The sequence below is a fragment of the Aptenodytes patagonicus genome, chromosome 4, assembly GCF_965638725.1.
Source record: "Aptenodytes patagonicus chromosome 4, bAptPat1.pri.cur, whole genome shotgun sequence".
In the NCBI taxonomy this organism is placed as follows: Eukaryota; Metazoa; Chordata; class Aves; order Sphenisciformes; family Spheniscidae; genus Aptenodytes; species Aptenodytes patagonicus.
Window position 1 is genome coordinate 71286593 of NC_134952.1, and position 17693 is coordinate 71304285.

Consider the following 17693-nt stretch of genomic DNA (forward strand, 5'->3'; position numbering starts at 1 on the left):
TTAGATATTTCAGTTATTGATCATGCTGTGATTATACTTGAGTAGATTTTTTTAGTTAGAAAACTAGTAGTTCAATACTATTTAGTGATGGGCCTACGGACAGTTCTTTGTTCTCATAGGTGTGCTCCACTTGCAGCAGCCAGATGCACGTTTGGATCCCTGCACCAGTTTGAGCACCAAGGGTTTAAATACCCCCAAAGGCTGATGGGGGCATAAGGCCCTTGAGCAGTGATGTCATGGAGCCTCAGTAATGGCAGTAAACAAGATCATGTGCTCAAACACAGATTGACTAATTGCTCTACATGCCTCATTCAGGGAGGTAGGTCTGGGAGAAGGGTGGTGGCATATTAGCTGGGCCTGGAACTGTATGGATCCAATAATCTTTGAGTATTTTCACAGTTTGTGATTGCACCTCCATGGATTGTAAAAGCTGTCATAATCCTGTGGCCTGCTAAACATCCTGACCTTTTTGTCTTGCTCTACCCCCTATTGGCTTCTTTTTAATTAATGATCTACTCAAGCAGATGAGAGTTCATGTTCTCAGAAAGGATTGTATTACAAAGGATAACCAGATACATGAGAAGTGCCTTCTTTGAACAGATACTCTGGTGAGTCTGAATCTGAATCATCCATCTTTCAATAAAACCCGAGCACTCTCAGCAATATGACACCACTTGAATCTTTTTGTACTACTTTTCCTCTGCCAGAATTTTTTCTTATCTAGCTTCCTGCTTTTGTTTCTTGTTTGTGTAATAACTTGGGAACCTGTATGGAGAACTGGGTTAGAACAACTGCTGTACAAGCTTTGCCTTTTGAGCACTTGCAGAACTGCTCAATAGAGTACTCTTCAAAAAGTAAGTAAATGCAGGCTCAGTGAATATTATGTACACGTCAAGCTACTAGATGACATCTCCAGATCAGGGATCAGATTCACCAAGGGAAAATTCTGCATGAGAGCTTTGCTTTTGATATGCCTAGCCAATTACAAGTATAGGGGACTTCAGTAAAATGTAGACTCTTTGAATCAGTTCAGATTTTATTACACAGTAGGGATAATATGGCAGCTTAGCCTTTTCAGATGTAGGCTATGTTAAGTAGAACACTTGCTTCTCCAAGGCTGGAAAAATTTATGTTTTAAAATGAGTTTTCATGAAACTTTGTTAAGAAGGCAAAGTTATGATGTAGATTCCAGCGAGAGAACCAAAGCCTGGAACCCGTAAGAAAATTATTCTAAACATGAGCCAAAAAGATCAGAAACTACCCACCTAATCTTCTGCAGGATAATCAAATGCAGTTCAGGAAATGTCAGGTATAATTGCCACTTACCTTCTTCAAAATGCGCATTTGTTTTATCTATCAGGTATAGAGCACATTTTGTTCTGACTTCTCTGTTCCATTTCTTTAACTTGGGCTTACGTCTTGTATCCAAGGCGGGATAAACATAGAGAAGCTTCACATTTGTGGGTGCATACTTCATTTACCCTTTAGTAGAAAATTACCTGGTCCTCTTAAAGTTTTGAAGTAACACATGCTGTAAGAATAAAGTTAATCTATGCTTATGGAACACAAATAGAACAATAAATATGACAACAGGAAAACAAAAAATGTGCTTTGTAAATAACATTCTTACAATGTTATTTGTAACACAACACAACCCAGTATTTTGGTGAAGTCTATGTAAATTTTAAAATCGGTTAATCAAGCAAATAATTGATTAATTGGAACACAAGGTATGTCACTCTTCAGTATTCTTTTTTTGTCCTAAATTTCATTTTGGAAGTTATGGTTTGTTTTGGGGGGGTGCACATGGGGGACGACTGTCACGGTTTTTCTGGTAGATACCTTATTTTCAATTTGTGATAGGGCCATAGGTCAGTGGAGAATTTATATCTAATGTACTTCTTATTTGGGTAAAAAACACTTCTCATTCCATCTGAAATCAGATGTTAAATAAATGAAAAAAAGGTAAGAAGATTAGTCAAATCTATCAGAAAAACTTTAAGTATCCTGGGTGTTGGCTTTTTTGATCAGCATGCTTAAAAGTTAAAAACTAGAATAGCAAGCTCAGCCCTCTTGCATGGTAGTAAAGACTTTTTTTTCCACTTCAACAGTTTCCTCAATCATTTTCTCCCAGTGCACTGCTCAGTACAAGACTATGTTTGACAAGGAAATGTGTCATAATATCTGCTATTAATGTAATGTATTATTGAAACACCAAAATGAATATGAATAGCAATTAAGGCAACTTAAATTCTAGTTCAGCACACAAGGTAGATAGAAGCATGTTATATCTATTCCTGTTTTAAGCAGCTGGATGTTCGTACTTACACACCTTTGCTTTCCTAAAGCAATCCGTGTCACAGGAGCTTGACCTTGGAATGCCGGCGGTATGTTAAACCCCTCTATTACTTTGTCTGGTATTTGCTACAGTTTTTATTGGCTGATAATTTTCATCCTCTTCTGCTGCCTAGAAAAGGACATAAAGCAAAAGGGCAAAAAGTATAAGGGGATCAGTGTAGTGCACAGTAATATATATTTTTCTTCATAACTATGTATATATATTCTGCACCAGTGGGAATACAGAGACATCACACATTTTTCTCTGTGCCTTATTCTACAGCAAATTACCATCATTGCGATGATATATTCTTGAGGTTGAGAATAGACTTCAGCAGTGAAAATACTACTGATCACAGTTTTCCAAGTTGCTAACTGTATTGAGATTTTGCAACTGATGCAAGATCTCATACATTGCCATCGCAGTTCTGAGACTGCAATCTAAGTCTAATGCTACTTTATTTCGTTTGATCAGCTGAAGGAATCCACACATCAATATATGTTTTCCAAAAGAAAATTAGATGTTTGCGTTTCTTTCATTGATAAATTAGGTATCATTAAGACTATCAAATTTTAAAAGTATGTGGTTTGTTTAAGGTGGATCTTTTCTTTATTATACTTCCATATTTTATTAGTTACATTTGTCAGTAGTTGATAACTCATTCACTGTTTCTTTTCCCTGCAGAGAGTTTTATAACAGGTTATTTATATCTGAACTTATCACAACAAAGAGAACAAGACAAACAATAGTCCAAATAGATGGATATCGGGGAAAAAAAGTTGTGCACTTGTTCTATGTCCTGTCAGATCCTATCACAACAGATAGAAGAACATAAATTAAAAGCAAAGAATTTAATTTTACATGTGTACCCAAGTACCTTAGGCGAAACTGGCAGTTTCTTCTTATGTCCGTAAGTGGGGAAGGTCAAAGTACGTATTTATAATCCAACCGTACCTGTCTGGAAGGAGATGGTTGTTATAAAGCAATGATAAAATCAAGAAAGCATATTTGTGAAGGTATTCTGCTGTTATAATTACACTAAACTGAAAACAATATCATGATCAAACCGCTTCCACAATATCTTGTTCCTGGAGTGAAGTTAAATCATAAAATTAATTGAATCATTGAAGTAATCTCCCTAAACGCTGAAGAATTTGGTTATCTGAGTACAAAATCACGCTCGAGAAAATCAGCTTTATTCTATAGAGTTTCCTAGGGCTTGAGGCCAGAAGAGATGATGAACTCCTCCATGCTTTATATTATAAGGTACTTCTGCTTTAAACCCAAATACTTGAGTTAGACTAAAGGACTTTACTGTTCAGAAATATAAAATTAATTGATCGTAAGCCCCAGCAATTATCCTAAGTGCCTTGGGCCCTTGTTGTGGTATGTCATGGATCAGGTAAAATATGCCCAGATAATCCCATATAGTTGAGAGCAAGGAAAATCCCAAGGCCATTGCCAATTTGTCTCAGGGAAATTTCCATCTGATTATGAGTGAGGCCCCATGCGTGCGTAAAGACTCATTAGTGGGACATGTAAGAAGCACCTGTGAGCTTTCTCAGAGCATTGGTCTCGTATACTGTTCTTCACCAGCTGTGGTTATTTTATTCAGTGTTGACTACTGAATCCAAATTATTTAGCATGAGAAATACGAGCTGAAGCTTGACCATCTTTGGATAAAGGAGGTAGCACTGTGCAGCTTAGCTCAGATCAGATTCATGTGAGGTAATCCTTAGTTTTAGGATAGGCAATTCAAAACCAGCAAGTTGAAATACATAGCCGGGGGTTTTATGTTAAAGTGGAGACTGAGGCATGGGTTTATGTCACCTAACTTTTGGTGTCTAATTTTAGTCTAGTTCCCAGGAGACAAATAGCCACAGCCAGAGATATCTTAAATCCAACTGTTTGAGGAATGTGTGAACTGTCCTCTAAAGATGCTGATCTCTCTCTAGTTAGGAAGGGACTAGGTGGGGAGTTTTGAAAAATAGTTTAGATTAGACACCTACAGTTGTCAAAGTTAGGGTGTTTGAATCCTAGCCACAGCAGCTGCCAGCTGTCAGTGTTGTTCAGCTGTGGGGGTGTCGTGGTTTAATTTCAGTCGGCAACTAAGCACCACAGGGGGAAAAAAAAGCTGTCATTAAAAAGCAAGGAGGAGCCTAAGATGTATTAGAATAGGTATTTCCAAGAGTCCTCAAGGTATGGAAAAGCAAGATAAAAACTGTTTTAAGGAAGCGAACAGGGGATGTCTGGATAAGTCTGCATTATGTTGCCAATCTGCAAAAATCCAGTACCAAAAATCCTTTTTAATAATCAGAAGGCACTTCTTGCATTTAGCCAGCAACAACATTCACTCTGGAGTGACATTAAAAATAAGTAATTTATGACTGTAGTCCTTAATCCATTTGCAGACAAGACAGTAATATTGAAAGTTGGCTACTGGTCAAACTGCTTATCTACTTTAAATTTTTACTCACTGAAAGGAAGTTTCAAAATGAAAGGTAAATGAAATACGGACTTTGCAATTTCATGTAGGGACTCTATTGGCTCCTTCTCCGTGTGCTAATTCAATAGCAAAGCATGTGCCGAGCTGTAATGCCAAGCTTTTTAACCTGTAAAGGTTAAAAATCATTGTTATTGAAAGATACACAGACAGCACAGCAGGTACGGCCATCAGTGGGACGCCTGCCGGCCCGGTGACCCCAAGAGGCAGTGGGAGAGAATGCAAGACCGCCATGTTAAGAGAAAGAACGAACAGCCACACCGCTTTAAACATCCGAATTGTGAGATTAAACTGTCAAATAAAGCAGCAGCATGAATACCATACACTGAATTCCTCTCCTCAGGGACCTACTTCTCAGAGTCTCGAGGAAGTGTAAGAAGTTGCCCAGACTTGCACTGAAATTACGGAGTATTTACAGCAGTGCCAACAAGAAATCTATTGGCAATTTTCACATCTGCACGGCCACAAAAAGCAGTGGCATTCAAATATACGGCAGCAGGTTGCCTGCCCCAAATCTCCCCGGCCTGCGCCCTGCCAAAATGGCTTCCTTTTGTGTTGAAGGAAGAAAGATAGATGAGGAGATTCACTCTTCGGAGGTTGCTGCCTGTCAGTGAAATAGTGAATATTCAGCACTTCTGAGAAACCTCTTTTAATGACCTCTACTTCTCAGTCATTTAAATGCTAAGAACTGCAACAGCAGTGGAATAGCTATTTAAACAGAGGGTTTTAGCAACCATCCCAAACAAAATCAATTCCACCTAGGAATATTAAACATCTTGGGATTGAACACAGAAGGGTTGTTTTTTGTTGGGGTGGGGGTTTTTTTTGTTTCTCAGCCCCTCCAGATATAATTCAGATGTAATCACTAATGAAAGCAGCCTTGAGTTTAATCCCTCCGATGGCAAGCGGAGCAGAGCATGTTGGTTCCGGTGCCAGAGGAAGCGGCACAGAGGAGGAAAACCATCAATCATCAATCCAGGCGCTTTCCTCAGTGCCTCATGGAGAGCCGCTTCATCATAGACAGCGTATGTAGGCAGGCAGGAACGTCATTAATATCTAGAGAACTGGTGTCTTTTGGATATGCCTTGGTAAATTAATTTGTAGCTTGAGAGGTAGTCAGATACGCGGAAAGAAAAAGCTCCCAGCGAGAGCTGACATCTCACCTTCCTCTGTACCGCCACCACTCAGCACGCGGCTGCCATCACGTAGGGAGCTCTCTGACCCACCTTCCTCAAAGACAGACTCTCTGCGTGTTAGGGACAGACTGTGAGGGTTTTCAGAATCTCTGTCTTACTCTTCTTCACTGGGGTGGGGCAGCCCGCAGGTGGGCACGGCCAGCTGTGATCCTCCTGCCGAAGCTCCTCAGGGCTATTTCCCTGGAGGGGTGGGAGAACCTTCTGGAAGGTGTGGGGAGAACCTTCGGGAGGGCAGGCGAGGGGAGTGGGGGAAGGAAGCTCTGCAGTGTGTGTTGCGGGTATGGGAGGTAGCTCCTCCGAATGAGGTCGGAGGCTCGGGTGGGGGTGGGCTGCGGGAGGCCTGGGGACACAGAGCCGGAGCCTCTGAGGCCATGACACAAACAAGGCTTCTCCCTGGAGGGGCCGGGACAGCCGTGTGGTGTTCCTGCCAGGAAACCACCACCCGTTGGTGAGTTGAGAAGCACCCTGAAGGAACAACTCCGACTTGCCAGGGTGGAGTAGGCAGGAAGGGGAGGTCCATTTTCAATGTTGTTTCCTCCTTTTACCTTTAAAATCAGAGCTCTAAGTGCTATTTAAAAAAAAATACCAGTTTTTCCTAGTGAGACTTGCGGCACAAGGTCTTTCTGCTACTGCTTTTGAGGGAAGGCGCTAGGTGGCTCCCCTTCAGAGCCATGGTGGGGTCAGGGGGCTGGTTGTGGGGTGGGGTGTGCAGGGGTGGCTCTCCCCGGGGGGACCATGCCTTCCTCATGTCCCATTTTAGCAGGCAGTTAGCATTTCCAAGGGGGACCACATCAAACCTGTTTATGCAGCACGGTCACAGATGGCAACACTGCAAGGAGAACTTACGTGCTTCACAACGTTGGAGTCCTTCATTTTACAACCTAATGGCATGTAAAAGTAAGTACCTTTAATTCTCTTTCCTTTTTTTAAATCCTCTTCCAGAATGAAAAAGAACAATTGAGAAGAACCTGCCTGCGATAGATTCAAGGATATATATGGGTGGATAGTTGTTTTGGCTACAAACCCAGAAGCATTTAAGTTCCTTGAACTGCTGAATTACCACCCTTGCAGGGTTGCAGGCTTTGCTGGCTCTTGCAGCAGAAGCTGTCGCCTTGTTCTTCTGGGATCCATGGGCTCTTTTCCTACAGATACACTGCATCAGGAAGTAAAAACTGAAAATGTCGCATCCTTGGCATTGTGTGCACCCTGGTTTTCAAATATTTGCCTTACCCAGCAAATATTAGATACAAAATGGCAAAAGAAAGTATTGTTAAGAATTAATGAGTGCTTAAAAATCTATAGTTTTATAACTTTTTTCCCACCCTGATTTCATACTCTTGGAGTTTCTAGAGTTCACAGAAGTGGAATTTGGAGTGTGTGGAAGACAACTTCCTGACACAGCTGGTAAGTGAGCCTACCAGGGGAGGTGCCTCGCTTGACCTGCTGTTTACTAACAGAGAAGGACTGGTGGGAGATGTGGTGGTCGGAGGCCGTCTTGGGCTTAGCGACCATGAAATGATAGAATTCTCCATTCTTGGTGAAGTAAGGAGGGGGGCCAGCAAAACCACAACCATGGACTTCCGGAGGGCGGACTTTGGCCTGTTCAGGACGCTGGTTGAGAGAGTCCCGTGGGAGACGGTCCTGAAGGGCAAAGGGGTCCAGGAAGGCTGGACGATCTTCAAGAAGGAAGTCTTAAAGGCGCAGGAGCAGGCTGTCCCTGTACGCCGTAAGAAGAACGGGTGGGGAAGACAACCAGCCTGGCTGAACAGGGAGCTCTTGCTGGGACTCAGGAAAAAAAGGAGAGTTTACCGCTTGTGGAAGAAGGGGCAGGCGACTCAAGAAGAGTACAGGGATCTCGTTAGGTCGTGCAGAGAAGAAATGAGAAAGGCAAAAGCCCAGCTAGAACGCAATCTGGCCGCTGTCGTTAAAGACAACAAAAAAAGCTTTTACAAATATATTAATGACAAGAAGAGAGCCAAGGAGAATCTCCATCCTTTATTGGATGCGAGGGGAACATTGTCACTGAGGATGAGGAAAAGGCTGAGGTACTCAATGCCTTCTTTGCCTCAGTCTTTAACAGGCAGACCAGTTATCCTCAGGGTACTCGGCCCCCCGAGCTGGAAGACAGGGACGGCGAGCAGGATGAACCCCCCGTAATCCAAGAGGAAGCAGTCAATGACCTGCTACGCCACCTGGATGCTCACAAGTCTATGGGGCCGGATGGGATCCACCCGAGAGTGCTGAGGGAGCTGGCAGAGGTGCTCACCAAGCCGCTCTCCATCATTTATCAGCAGTCCTGGTTAATGGGAGAGGTCCCAGACGACTGGAGGCTTGCCAATGTGACGCCTATCTACAAGAAGGGCCGGAAGGAGGATCCGGGGAACTACAGGCCTGTCAGCCTGACCTCGGTGCCGGGGAAGATTATGGAGCGGTTCCTCTTGAGGGCGCTCACAAGGCATGAGCGGGACAACCAGGGGATCTGGCCTAGCCAGCACGGATTCATGAGAGGCAGGTCCTGCTTGACCAACCTGATCTCCTTCTATGACCAGGTGACCCGCCTAGTGGATGAGGGAAAGGCTGTGGATGTGGTCTACCTGGACTTCAGCAAGGCCTTTGACACCGTCTCCCACAGCATTCTCCTAGAGAAGCTGGCGGCTCACGGCATAGACAGGTGTACTCTGCGCTGGGTAAAAAACTGGCTGGACGGCCGGGCCCAGAGAGTTGTGGTGAATGGAGTCAAATCCAGTTGGCAGCCGGTCATGAGCGGTGTTCCCCAGGGCTCAGTACTGGGGCTGGTCTTGTTTAATATCTTTATCAATGATCTGGATGAGGGGATTGAGTGCACCCTCAGTAAGTTTGCAGATGACACCAAGTTGGGCGGGAGTGTTGATCTGCTCGAGGGTAGGAAGGCTCTGCAGAGGGACCTGGACAGGATGGATCGATGGGCCCAGGCCAATTGTATGAGATTCAACAAGGCCAAGTGCCGGGTCCTGCACTTGGGCCACAACAACCCCATGCAGCGCTACAGGCTTGGGGAAGAGTGGCTGGAAAGCTGCCCAGCAGAGAAGGACCTGGGGGTGTTGGTCGACAGCCGGCTGAACATGAGCCGGCAGTGTGCCCAGGTGGCCAAGAAGGCCAATGGCATCCTGGCCTGTATCAGAAATAGTGTGGCCAGCAGGAGTAGGGAAGTGATCGTGCCCCTGTACTCGGCACTGGTGAGGCCGCACCTCGAATACTGTGTTCAGTTTTGGGCCCCTCACTACAAGAAGGACGTTGAGGTGCTGGAGCGTGTCCAGAGAAGGGCAACGAGGCTGGTTGAGGGGTCTGGAGAACAAGTCTTATGAGGAGCAGCTGAGGGAACTGGGGTGGTTTAGCCTGGAGAAAAGGAGGCTGAGGGGAGACCTCATCGCTCTCTACAACTACCTGACAGGAGGTTGTAGCGAGGTGGGTGTCGGTCTCTTCTCCCAAGTAACAAGCGATAGGACGAGAGGAAATGGCCTCAAGTTGCGCCAGGGGAGGTTTAGATTGGACGTGAGGAAAAATTTCTTTACTGAAAGAGTGGTGAAACATTGGAACAGGCTGCCCAGGGAAGTGGTGGAGTCCCCATCCCTGGACGTATTTAAAAGACGAGTAGATGAGGCACTTAGGGACATGGTTTAGTGGACATGGTGGTGTTGGGTTGACGGTTGGACTCGATGATCTTAGAGGTCTTTTCCAACCTCAATGATTCTATGATTCTATGATTCTAAGTGCTTATCGTGGGTGTTATCTGGATGAATCAGTTTTTCTTTGAGTGTGATGGTGGGCATTCACTTAGCATTTACACATCAAGGCAAGGAAAAGTTAATATTACGTAAAGAATTTTCTGGATCAGACTATTGCGTATTTTCTTTTGTTGCTGTTTGTAGCCACTTGTTCTGTCGCTTAACAGTAGGGCATCACATTTCAGCAAGCACTGTAGAGAACAGTGTTACCTTATTGCCACTTTCCTGGTACCTCTTCATCAGGAATCAAATCAGGGCCCTTTGGCGTGTGGGATTTAAATAGCTGTATCTGTCTTTTCAGGCCACGGTGGTCCTCAAATTTCAGTTCCTTGTAAGCCTGGTTACAGAATTGATGATGCCTGGCAAGGTATGTGGATTTTGAACACTATTATGCTGTTTTTTCACATTTCCTGTACATGTTGCCTCAGGTGAATACACATGACATATCACGTGTAAAACTTATATAAAATGTTTGTTCAGGCACTGAATTTAGTAAACACTTACCTCTGTGTAGCAGTGCCTTTTCTTTCACATATACAGCCTATTAAATCACTGTATGATGTACAAGCTGTAATGACCTGACATATGTGGGATCTAAAACAAATACTTAAGGCTTAATTTTTGTTTTCTTGAAATGAGATGAACTTTTGCCAGGGCTGGAGGCCAGAGTTTGTATTCTAGTGCACAATATAGCAATGCATTGAAAGTTTCTTATGCTGATTATTGATTCTTGTTATTCACAGATCATAAGTCATGACTGCATAAGAGCAAATAATTCACTGTAGTTAGACAGCAATTGCCATACAAGTTAGGCACCCTCACAAGTTAAGATTCTTGTGTTCCAAATCCACGTTAATGATCATCCATATCATTATCCTGTATGATAAAAATGAATTTGCAATGTGATGGTATATTCAACAGAACGGTGCTATCTATCCTTTTCTTCTCCCTTGAAATGGCTGTAAACCCTGGCTGATCTGGAAGCAATCTTGTCTTAATTTTGTTCTGAGGACTTTGATATAATGAAGACTTTGGGTACCCCTTTTGTGGTAGCAGTTGAGGAATTTGAGGCCGCAGAAAAGAACGGAAGTGCTTGAAAATCTCCTGTTCTGCAGTTAGCGAATATCAATTGATGTGTGACACTACTTTTGGGCCAAGATTCTGAAATGGCTTTTAGTCATATGGACTACCAGGGTGCTGGCAATGTCACCAGAGTTCACCAGAGAATGAGAGGATTCCTCAGGTGCCCTGGGTCTGAGGACTCTCTATAACACCATGACTTTTCATGGGAATGAAATAGTCCCATAATGCCACCAGGCTTATAATGCCAAAGTTAAGGCATTTTGGAGTTAGCGTTTGTCAATGGTTTTCTCCTTTTGACCACACTGTGACATGCTTAGCCAACCTATCAGATAAAGCAATTTTATTACGTACGTGGAATGAACAGAGTATGTGCCGAAAGCATGTGACTCACTGGGCGTGCCTGTACTTACATAGTGAAGGTGAGCTGTAGACAGGCAGATCTTTAACGTGTGTAAAGTTCTTGATGCTGTGTCCAACATTAATAGACACATGCACAATTACTGTACATCACTGGCACTGTGGCATCAGGATTTTTGATTGAGGGTAGAGCAGTATCAGGCCCAGAGATGCAACCCAAACACAGAAGTTTATGATGGACAGTATTTTCAAGTGGAAATACAGACATGTTGGGAAAAGGGGAAGTGCGTATTAACATTGTCTGTGCACTGAATTCCAGAAGTGGCCTCTGTAACGTTGCTTCCACAAAATGTGTTGTACATGTTGGTGCAGCCTTGTTTTTGTGCACTCTCCATGCTCCATGCACAGAATAGCTTGAGACTACACAGCTAGAAATTCATAGAGCCTGTGCAGAGATCTGTTAAAACATCCTATTGGGTCTAGCAGTGCAAGAGTATTTTCTGAAGCTGCAATGTGTCCTGAGGGGCCACTTTAACTGTTTTTCTCATAGCCTTTAAAAATCTTTTCTGCTTTTCTCAGAAGAGTTCTCGGTTCTACTTATCTGCACAAACAAAGAAAAATTGACTCTCATTCAATTCAATTATGGATCAATATGTGTTGCTGTACTTAACAGGCAATAGCGTGGAGATGCTTGTTTCAATTATCAAGTATAAGTAATGAAGAGTTTGCTCTTAGCCATGGAGGAGAGAGAAACTAAACAGCAGTCACCTGAGCTATGAAATTTAACTATTACATTGTATAAAAAGGCAGTGAAGACCAGGGAAAAATGCATTGTGAGCATAGGCAGGTCTGTTTGCTGAGGAAAACCACTGGCAAAAATTTGTTTGCAACCCTTTAAAAGATGTATGTAATGACACATATGGGACAATTAAGCAGATAATTGATGCATAGTGTAGTTTGGTATTGACTGTTCCTCCTTAGAGCGGGCTATTATTAAGGCAGTGATTTCCATGCCTTCGGTTTCGCATACAGAGGTGGACATGTCATTAGCAGTTACGACCATTATGTTTTTTGCTCCCACTAGCTTGAAGTTTTCTATCCCCTGGTGCTATGGAGCTTATATCCTTGATCGCTGCATATGAAAGACAATTAATTTTGTCTAGAACTTTTACTTTCTCCTTTGTTCCATGGCTGCAGTCTAGCAGCTAATTTCACACCAAGGGCCTAATTACTTTACCTTTCCTGGCATTTCTACTCTGCTTAACGCATTCATAAAGACTGTGTAACTGTTTCTGAAGTCCTCATTAGAGTTGAGAAAAACTTGTCTTGCAAGGAAATACTTTAAGAAATAAATGTGAATGTGTGTGTATTTTAAATGCTATTGAGCTCTTTAGCCTAACGAAATTGTATAATGCTATTTTAAAACAGAAAAACAGTTGCCAGTGCTCTGTCACGCACTTTGCTAGTGCTGAAGCAGAAGTGGGCATAATTAATAATGACAGACCAATAGTGTGCTCCACTTCCTAGCTGTCACTCTCTTAGCTGAGATTTCCTTATATTGGAAAAAAGCTAGATGGAGATGTAATTTTTTTAAAGGTATTTCTATCTTTTGTATATTCCAGTGTCTTTCCAACTGTTTCAACCAAGAACAAAGTCTAGAGTCTCCTAAAGCCTGAATTTGGCATCCTTAACTCCAGTAGAGTCAGGATTTTCATGTCTGTCGCCTGCTTCACACACCTCACTCCCCCCATGTCAGTGAAGATTCCAGCGTTGTATAAACTAAGCACATTTCTTCTAGGAAACTGGTGGAGTGTGGCAGCATTGATATTCTGCCACGACATAAAGTACCGCAGCTCTAAATTTCTAAGCAATATGCAATGGCACTTGCAGCCACTGTTACCAGGATATCCATTTCTTGTCCCTGCTTTTCACGGCCTGTTTCTTCTCTGCCACTTCCTTCACCACTTCTTTCTCAGAGGAGGACAATGCTGCTTGTATGTCTTCTCCACTTCAGCAGAGGATTCATAAGGGGGCTTCTGATGGGTTGTGCTCCTTCTTTGCTCTTCTGCTATCTGAAAGCACACCCCACTCTTTCCTCCAAGTGCTGGAGCAGAACAGAGGTGCACAGAGTGGGTCTGCGTGTTGCAGAGAGGGAGTGAGTGGGAGAAAGATTTTTCCTATAACTGATTCCCATATGACCTTATGCTGCTGTCTCCAGCAGGAGAAGTTTTAGGAGGACAACTCCAGCCTTCCAGTAAGATCAAATCATCTCGGGAATAGACAGTAATGGGAGGAGGTAAAGATAAACTTCCTCTTCCTTTTCCCAACCAGCTGGCTGAAATGACACTGAAACCTTCTCCAGTGTCTTAATAATAGCAAAATACTTGGTGATACTCTGATACTTTGGGAGTTATCAGCATTGTGGAAGATTCAAATGGAACTGCTCAGCACAAAACTGCAAATGAGCATTCAAGTATAGTACAAACACTGTAAAGTTTAATTTAAGTGTTAAAATATGTGTTAAAACTTCCAAAGGATGGAAGAGAAGAACATATTCCTATACCATTTTTTTTCTCCCTTTCTCCTACTCATAGTCAGATCTCAGCTCCTGTGGCATACCCAAACTGAGTCAAACTCTTCCGTCTTTCAGTCTCAAATCAAAATCAAAAGATAAAGAACAACTGTTTCAAGTAAACCTACAATCTAAAGCATGTCAAAATAGCTCACTTCTTCACATATATATAATTGTCACCTGAAAAAATTGCAACACTTATTTCTTTATAGATTTTGCAGGTAGAGTGGCTAGACTATGTAGTTTTCTGCAGCTTCTCTGTCTTTTAGAAGTGCATGTAATGTGAACAAAAATAAGGCTTTTCACTCAGATTTTAGGTGCATTCTCTCCTTTCAAAACAAAGTTGCGGTTACCATTCTGACTACATCAGTGGCATATTTCTTCATCTGACATAAAAGCAAGACAGGAGTGAGAAGGGAAATCAGAACGTCTTCAACAAGAGATATCTATTAATGCCAAAATACACCGACAGTGTATTTTCAGAACAGTTTCAGCCTCGCTCACTTGCTGTAAGTAGGAACCCAGCTGCATGATTTTGTTTTGGCATTAAAGTGATGAGTTCTGTACAACTCAAAATTCAGCACTGAATGCTGAGTTGATGTAATCTGAGACAAAGTTGATTTGGAATGTCAGGTGCTTTCTGATGAGGAAAGATTTTGTCTGAAACCATGATCTGATCTGTCTCCCAAATATGATAAAGTTCAAATCCAAAAAGTTTGACTCTCCCTCAAAACAGGTGCTGCAAAAATACATATGTTATTTATTTATCTTTAGGTTACTAAGCTTTAGGTTACCAACTTTAGGTTGCTAATGATAAATACACAATTAAAGTATATTCATGATTAAGGTACTTGCAGTTAGGCTATGTTGCCATATAAATGCCGTTCTATTTAATTTAAAGAAAATTCAGCTTGTGGATATGCAGGGTATTCCGGACCTATGGTTTTGTTTAAAAATCTCTTCTTTCCCTTGCAATCAAACAGGTTTTCCATTTCCTTGTCCTAACATCAGCATTGAAAGATTTGGAACCTGCTGTCATACTGATTGCTAATAAATCTTTATCAAAAACTGTAACAGTGAGATAATTAAAGTTTATTCTTCTCTCATATTTAGTGATAGCGCTTAGAATTAGTTTTATACTCCCCAACGGTTTTCCTTTAAGTGAAGGGTATGACTTTAAAGGAGCATATTTTGCACTGGTTTTCTGCATTCTGGGGTATGTTAAATTAATCAGCTGGTTTTACAGGCAAAGTAGTGGCTGAAATATAAGAGGAATTATTGCTTAATTATCTCAGCTTTATGAATAAACCAGCATAGATTTTGTAGCCTTGTCAGAACAGAGCCCTCATCATCCTTGCCTGTATTTCTTAGTCCACTGGAATAACTAAGCTTGGGATAGAGTTTACGGATGCCAACTTCTTGCTCTCGCACTGGATTCGCCTCATGCAGATTTCCAGTTCTCGTGTACTTTGAGCATCCTTTCACATTGTAATGGCAGAAATCCAGCAAGAATGGACCTTGTCCAGTTCTAGATGTGAATTTTGCTATTTTGGCTGTTGCATTCAGTTGCTTGGACTGAAGGCAATTGAGGGCCCCTAGGTAGTAGCACTGTTTATCCACCCATCTTCAGCCTCTTTGTCCAGCAATGTTCAGATGTTCTGCCTGGCACTGCCTTGGAGCCCACCAATGTGAGTGCACAACATTTTATTTGTCAAAACTGTTATGGAGGAAGCATTCTTGAAAAACATTTCATCATACAGATTGTGTTTTCTTGCATGTAAATTACTATTTCGTGCACTTAGGGGGGAAGGAAGCAGAAGCATTATAATAAAATTGCTACCTCTGTTGGATCAGGTTTCACTTGAAGAGCCTCTGTGAGGCTGATAAAGACACAGCTATACTTGAATTTTTGCCAAACAAGGTGATTTATGGGCTTCCCCACATAGAGGAGGTCTGCCTAACATTTTTCCTGACACACAGTTCCCATATGAAGAGATTATGTAGCACATTAGGGAATACATCGTTTGTAGTCTCTTAAAAGAATATTCCTGGAAAGGTGAGAGAGAATCCAGTACTTCTGAAGGTGTATTTAAAGCCTATGCCAACAAGATCATCTTAAAAATTAGATACAGATTTACTTAGTCATTTTGCATCCGGTGCTGCTGACTTTCCTAAGCAAGAGGCTGATAATAAACTAATTCAGGAATGGGTTCATGCCTGCAGGCAAATGCCCGTGGTGCAGAAATAAGAACGAAGTGTAGCACATCTGCTTCAGCTGCATGCTGGAGTCTCTGCAAAACGAAGTTGCAGCATCCTGGCAAGAAGACTGCTTACTGCTAAAAGGCTGAGTTTTGGGCATAGATTTTCCTCATGTGGGCAATAGTGACATGTCTCAGCAACAGCCCATAAATGCAGAGGGGCTGATGAGGACACTGCGTCTAGCTGTGTGCCCTGTCCATGGCCTGAGCTCCCTTTGACCGGGCTGTCTTAATTGTGTGTGATGCAGCCGAACCTCTGCGTTTTGTAGCTCAGTGTATTAAAGGTAAAATTGCATTGGTATTAGGCTACTTCAACATATTGAATTAAACTTGTTCATACCATAGATACAGTAGTCTCCACAGAAAAAAAAGACAGTGCAGAGGACAGGGTGTGGCAGGCTTTAATACTCTGCTTGTGAGTCAACATTTCTCACGTCAGCGGTGTGTTAGATTTCCTGGTGTAAAGAACCTTTCAACTTCAGTAGAGATCAGATGCTTTTTTCTTCTTCATCTTTTTCTTAATCCCGAGTTGCGAACAGCCCTTGTACAAATAAAAAATTCCGTCCGGTTCTGCAGATGAATGCCTGACTTTTAATTAACCCAGTGAACGCATATAGATCAAATTTGCTGTATCCATTCATCTGTACTTGAATTAAGAAAAGGGATGTGTTCAGCGCTGTACTGTAGTAAAGTTTATTTTTAATTAATCTGATTTGCACTTGTAAGTTAAATCTCATTAGTACAACTCGTTCATCGTTTATATCTAGGGCCACTGGGGATGGTTTGATTTTCTACCTACTTGGCTGTAGGCCATAAAAATATGTCCATTACCTGCAACTTTCAGGTTTTTCATTGAATTGACACTAGTATTTGTAGGACTTAATATTATATAACAACACAGTTTTCTTAGGGCTGGGTCCCTGAATCCAGATTTCTGAATCTTTGTCCACTTTAGCTTTTGCAGTATGTAAATTATGGATCTGAGTTTTGCAAATTGGACATATTCTTATTCTTCCTAAGCAGCTGTGAATCATCCTTGAATAACTTCTCATTTTGATGGGAGAGCATATTGAATCATAGAAAACTGGGGCTTACTGAGCCCATCTCGCCCCCTGTTTCACTCCTGAGTGATGTTTAACTTGCTGGCATATCATTGAGATTCCAGAAGGAAGAAAAAACAATGCACCCTCCCTCCTCACTCCCCCCCAAAAAAATCCAGGCAAATTTATCCCAGTGAATTCCTATCTTTAATCTTGGAAAGATTTTCCCAATGTCCACCTGAATCTTTCTGAAATGCTGCAGGTAGTGAATCTTTCAGGAAACAAATGAGCTGCAGCAGAAATGGCCTGGGAAGGATGTTCCGCGGGAAAATGTAGCACAGGAGGTCATATTCCATGTTGCTACTCAGCTGCCACAAGCTAAAACAAATACATTGCAAGAAAGTTCACTCTAGTTTCAGGAGTGTTAAAAGCAGAGAAGACTGGGACAGGATGCATTCTGAGCATACTGGTTCCCTTAAAGGAATAAATAAGGGCAACAAAAATATCCCTCGTATTCTGTAGCTGCTGTCAACCGGAGCTGGTTAAAAGATACTTGCTAATGGTGTATGTAGTTAAGTATTT

The 17693-nt window shown here is 42.2% G+C and overlaps 1 protein-coding gene across 6 annotated transcripts in view; it reads left to right on the top strand.

Moving 5' to 3' along the window:
* Nucleotides 1–314: 314 nt before the first annotated feature.
* Nucleotides 315–17693, top strand: part of LOC143159783 (uncharacterized) — a 64887-nt gene continuing 47508 nt past the window's right edge. For 5 of the 6 annotated variants that reach the window (XM_076337156.1, XM_076337159.1, XM_076337157.1 and 2 more), the window contains exons 1-5: nt 315–608; nt 2349–2387; nt 6798–6934; nt 7388–7441; nt 10103–10168. In XM_076337156.1, coding sequence (XP_076193271.1) covers nt 535–608; nt 2349–2387; nt 6798–6934; nt 7388–7441; nt 10103–10168 — 370 coding nt within the window. In that variant the 5' untranslated portion in view covers nt 315–534. The remainder of the gene's footprint in view (nt 609–2348; nt 2388–6797; nt 6935–7387; nt 7442–10102; nt 10169–17693) is intronic. The other variant, XM_076337160.1, reaches the window with a different exon arrangement.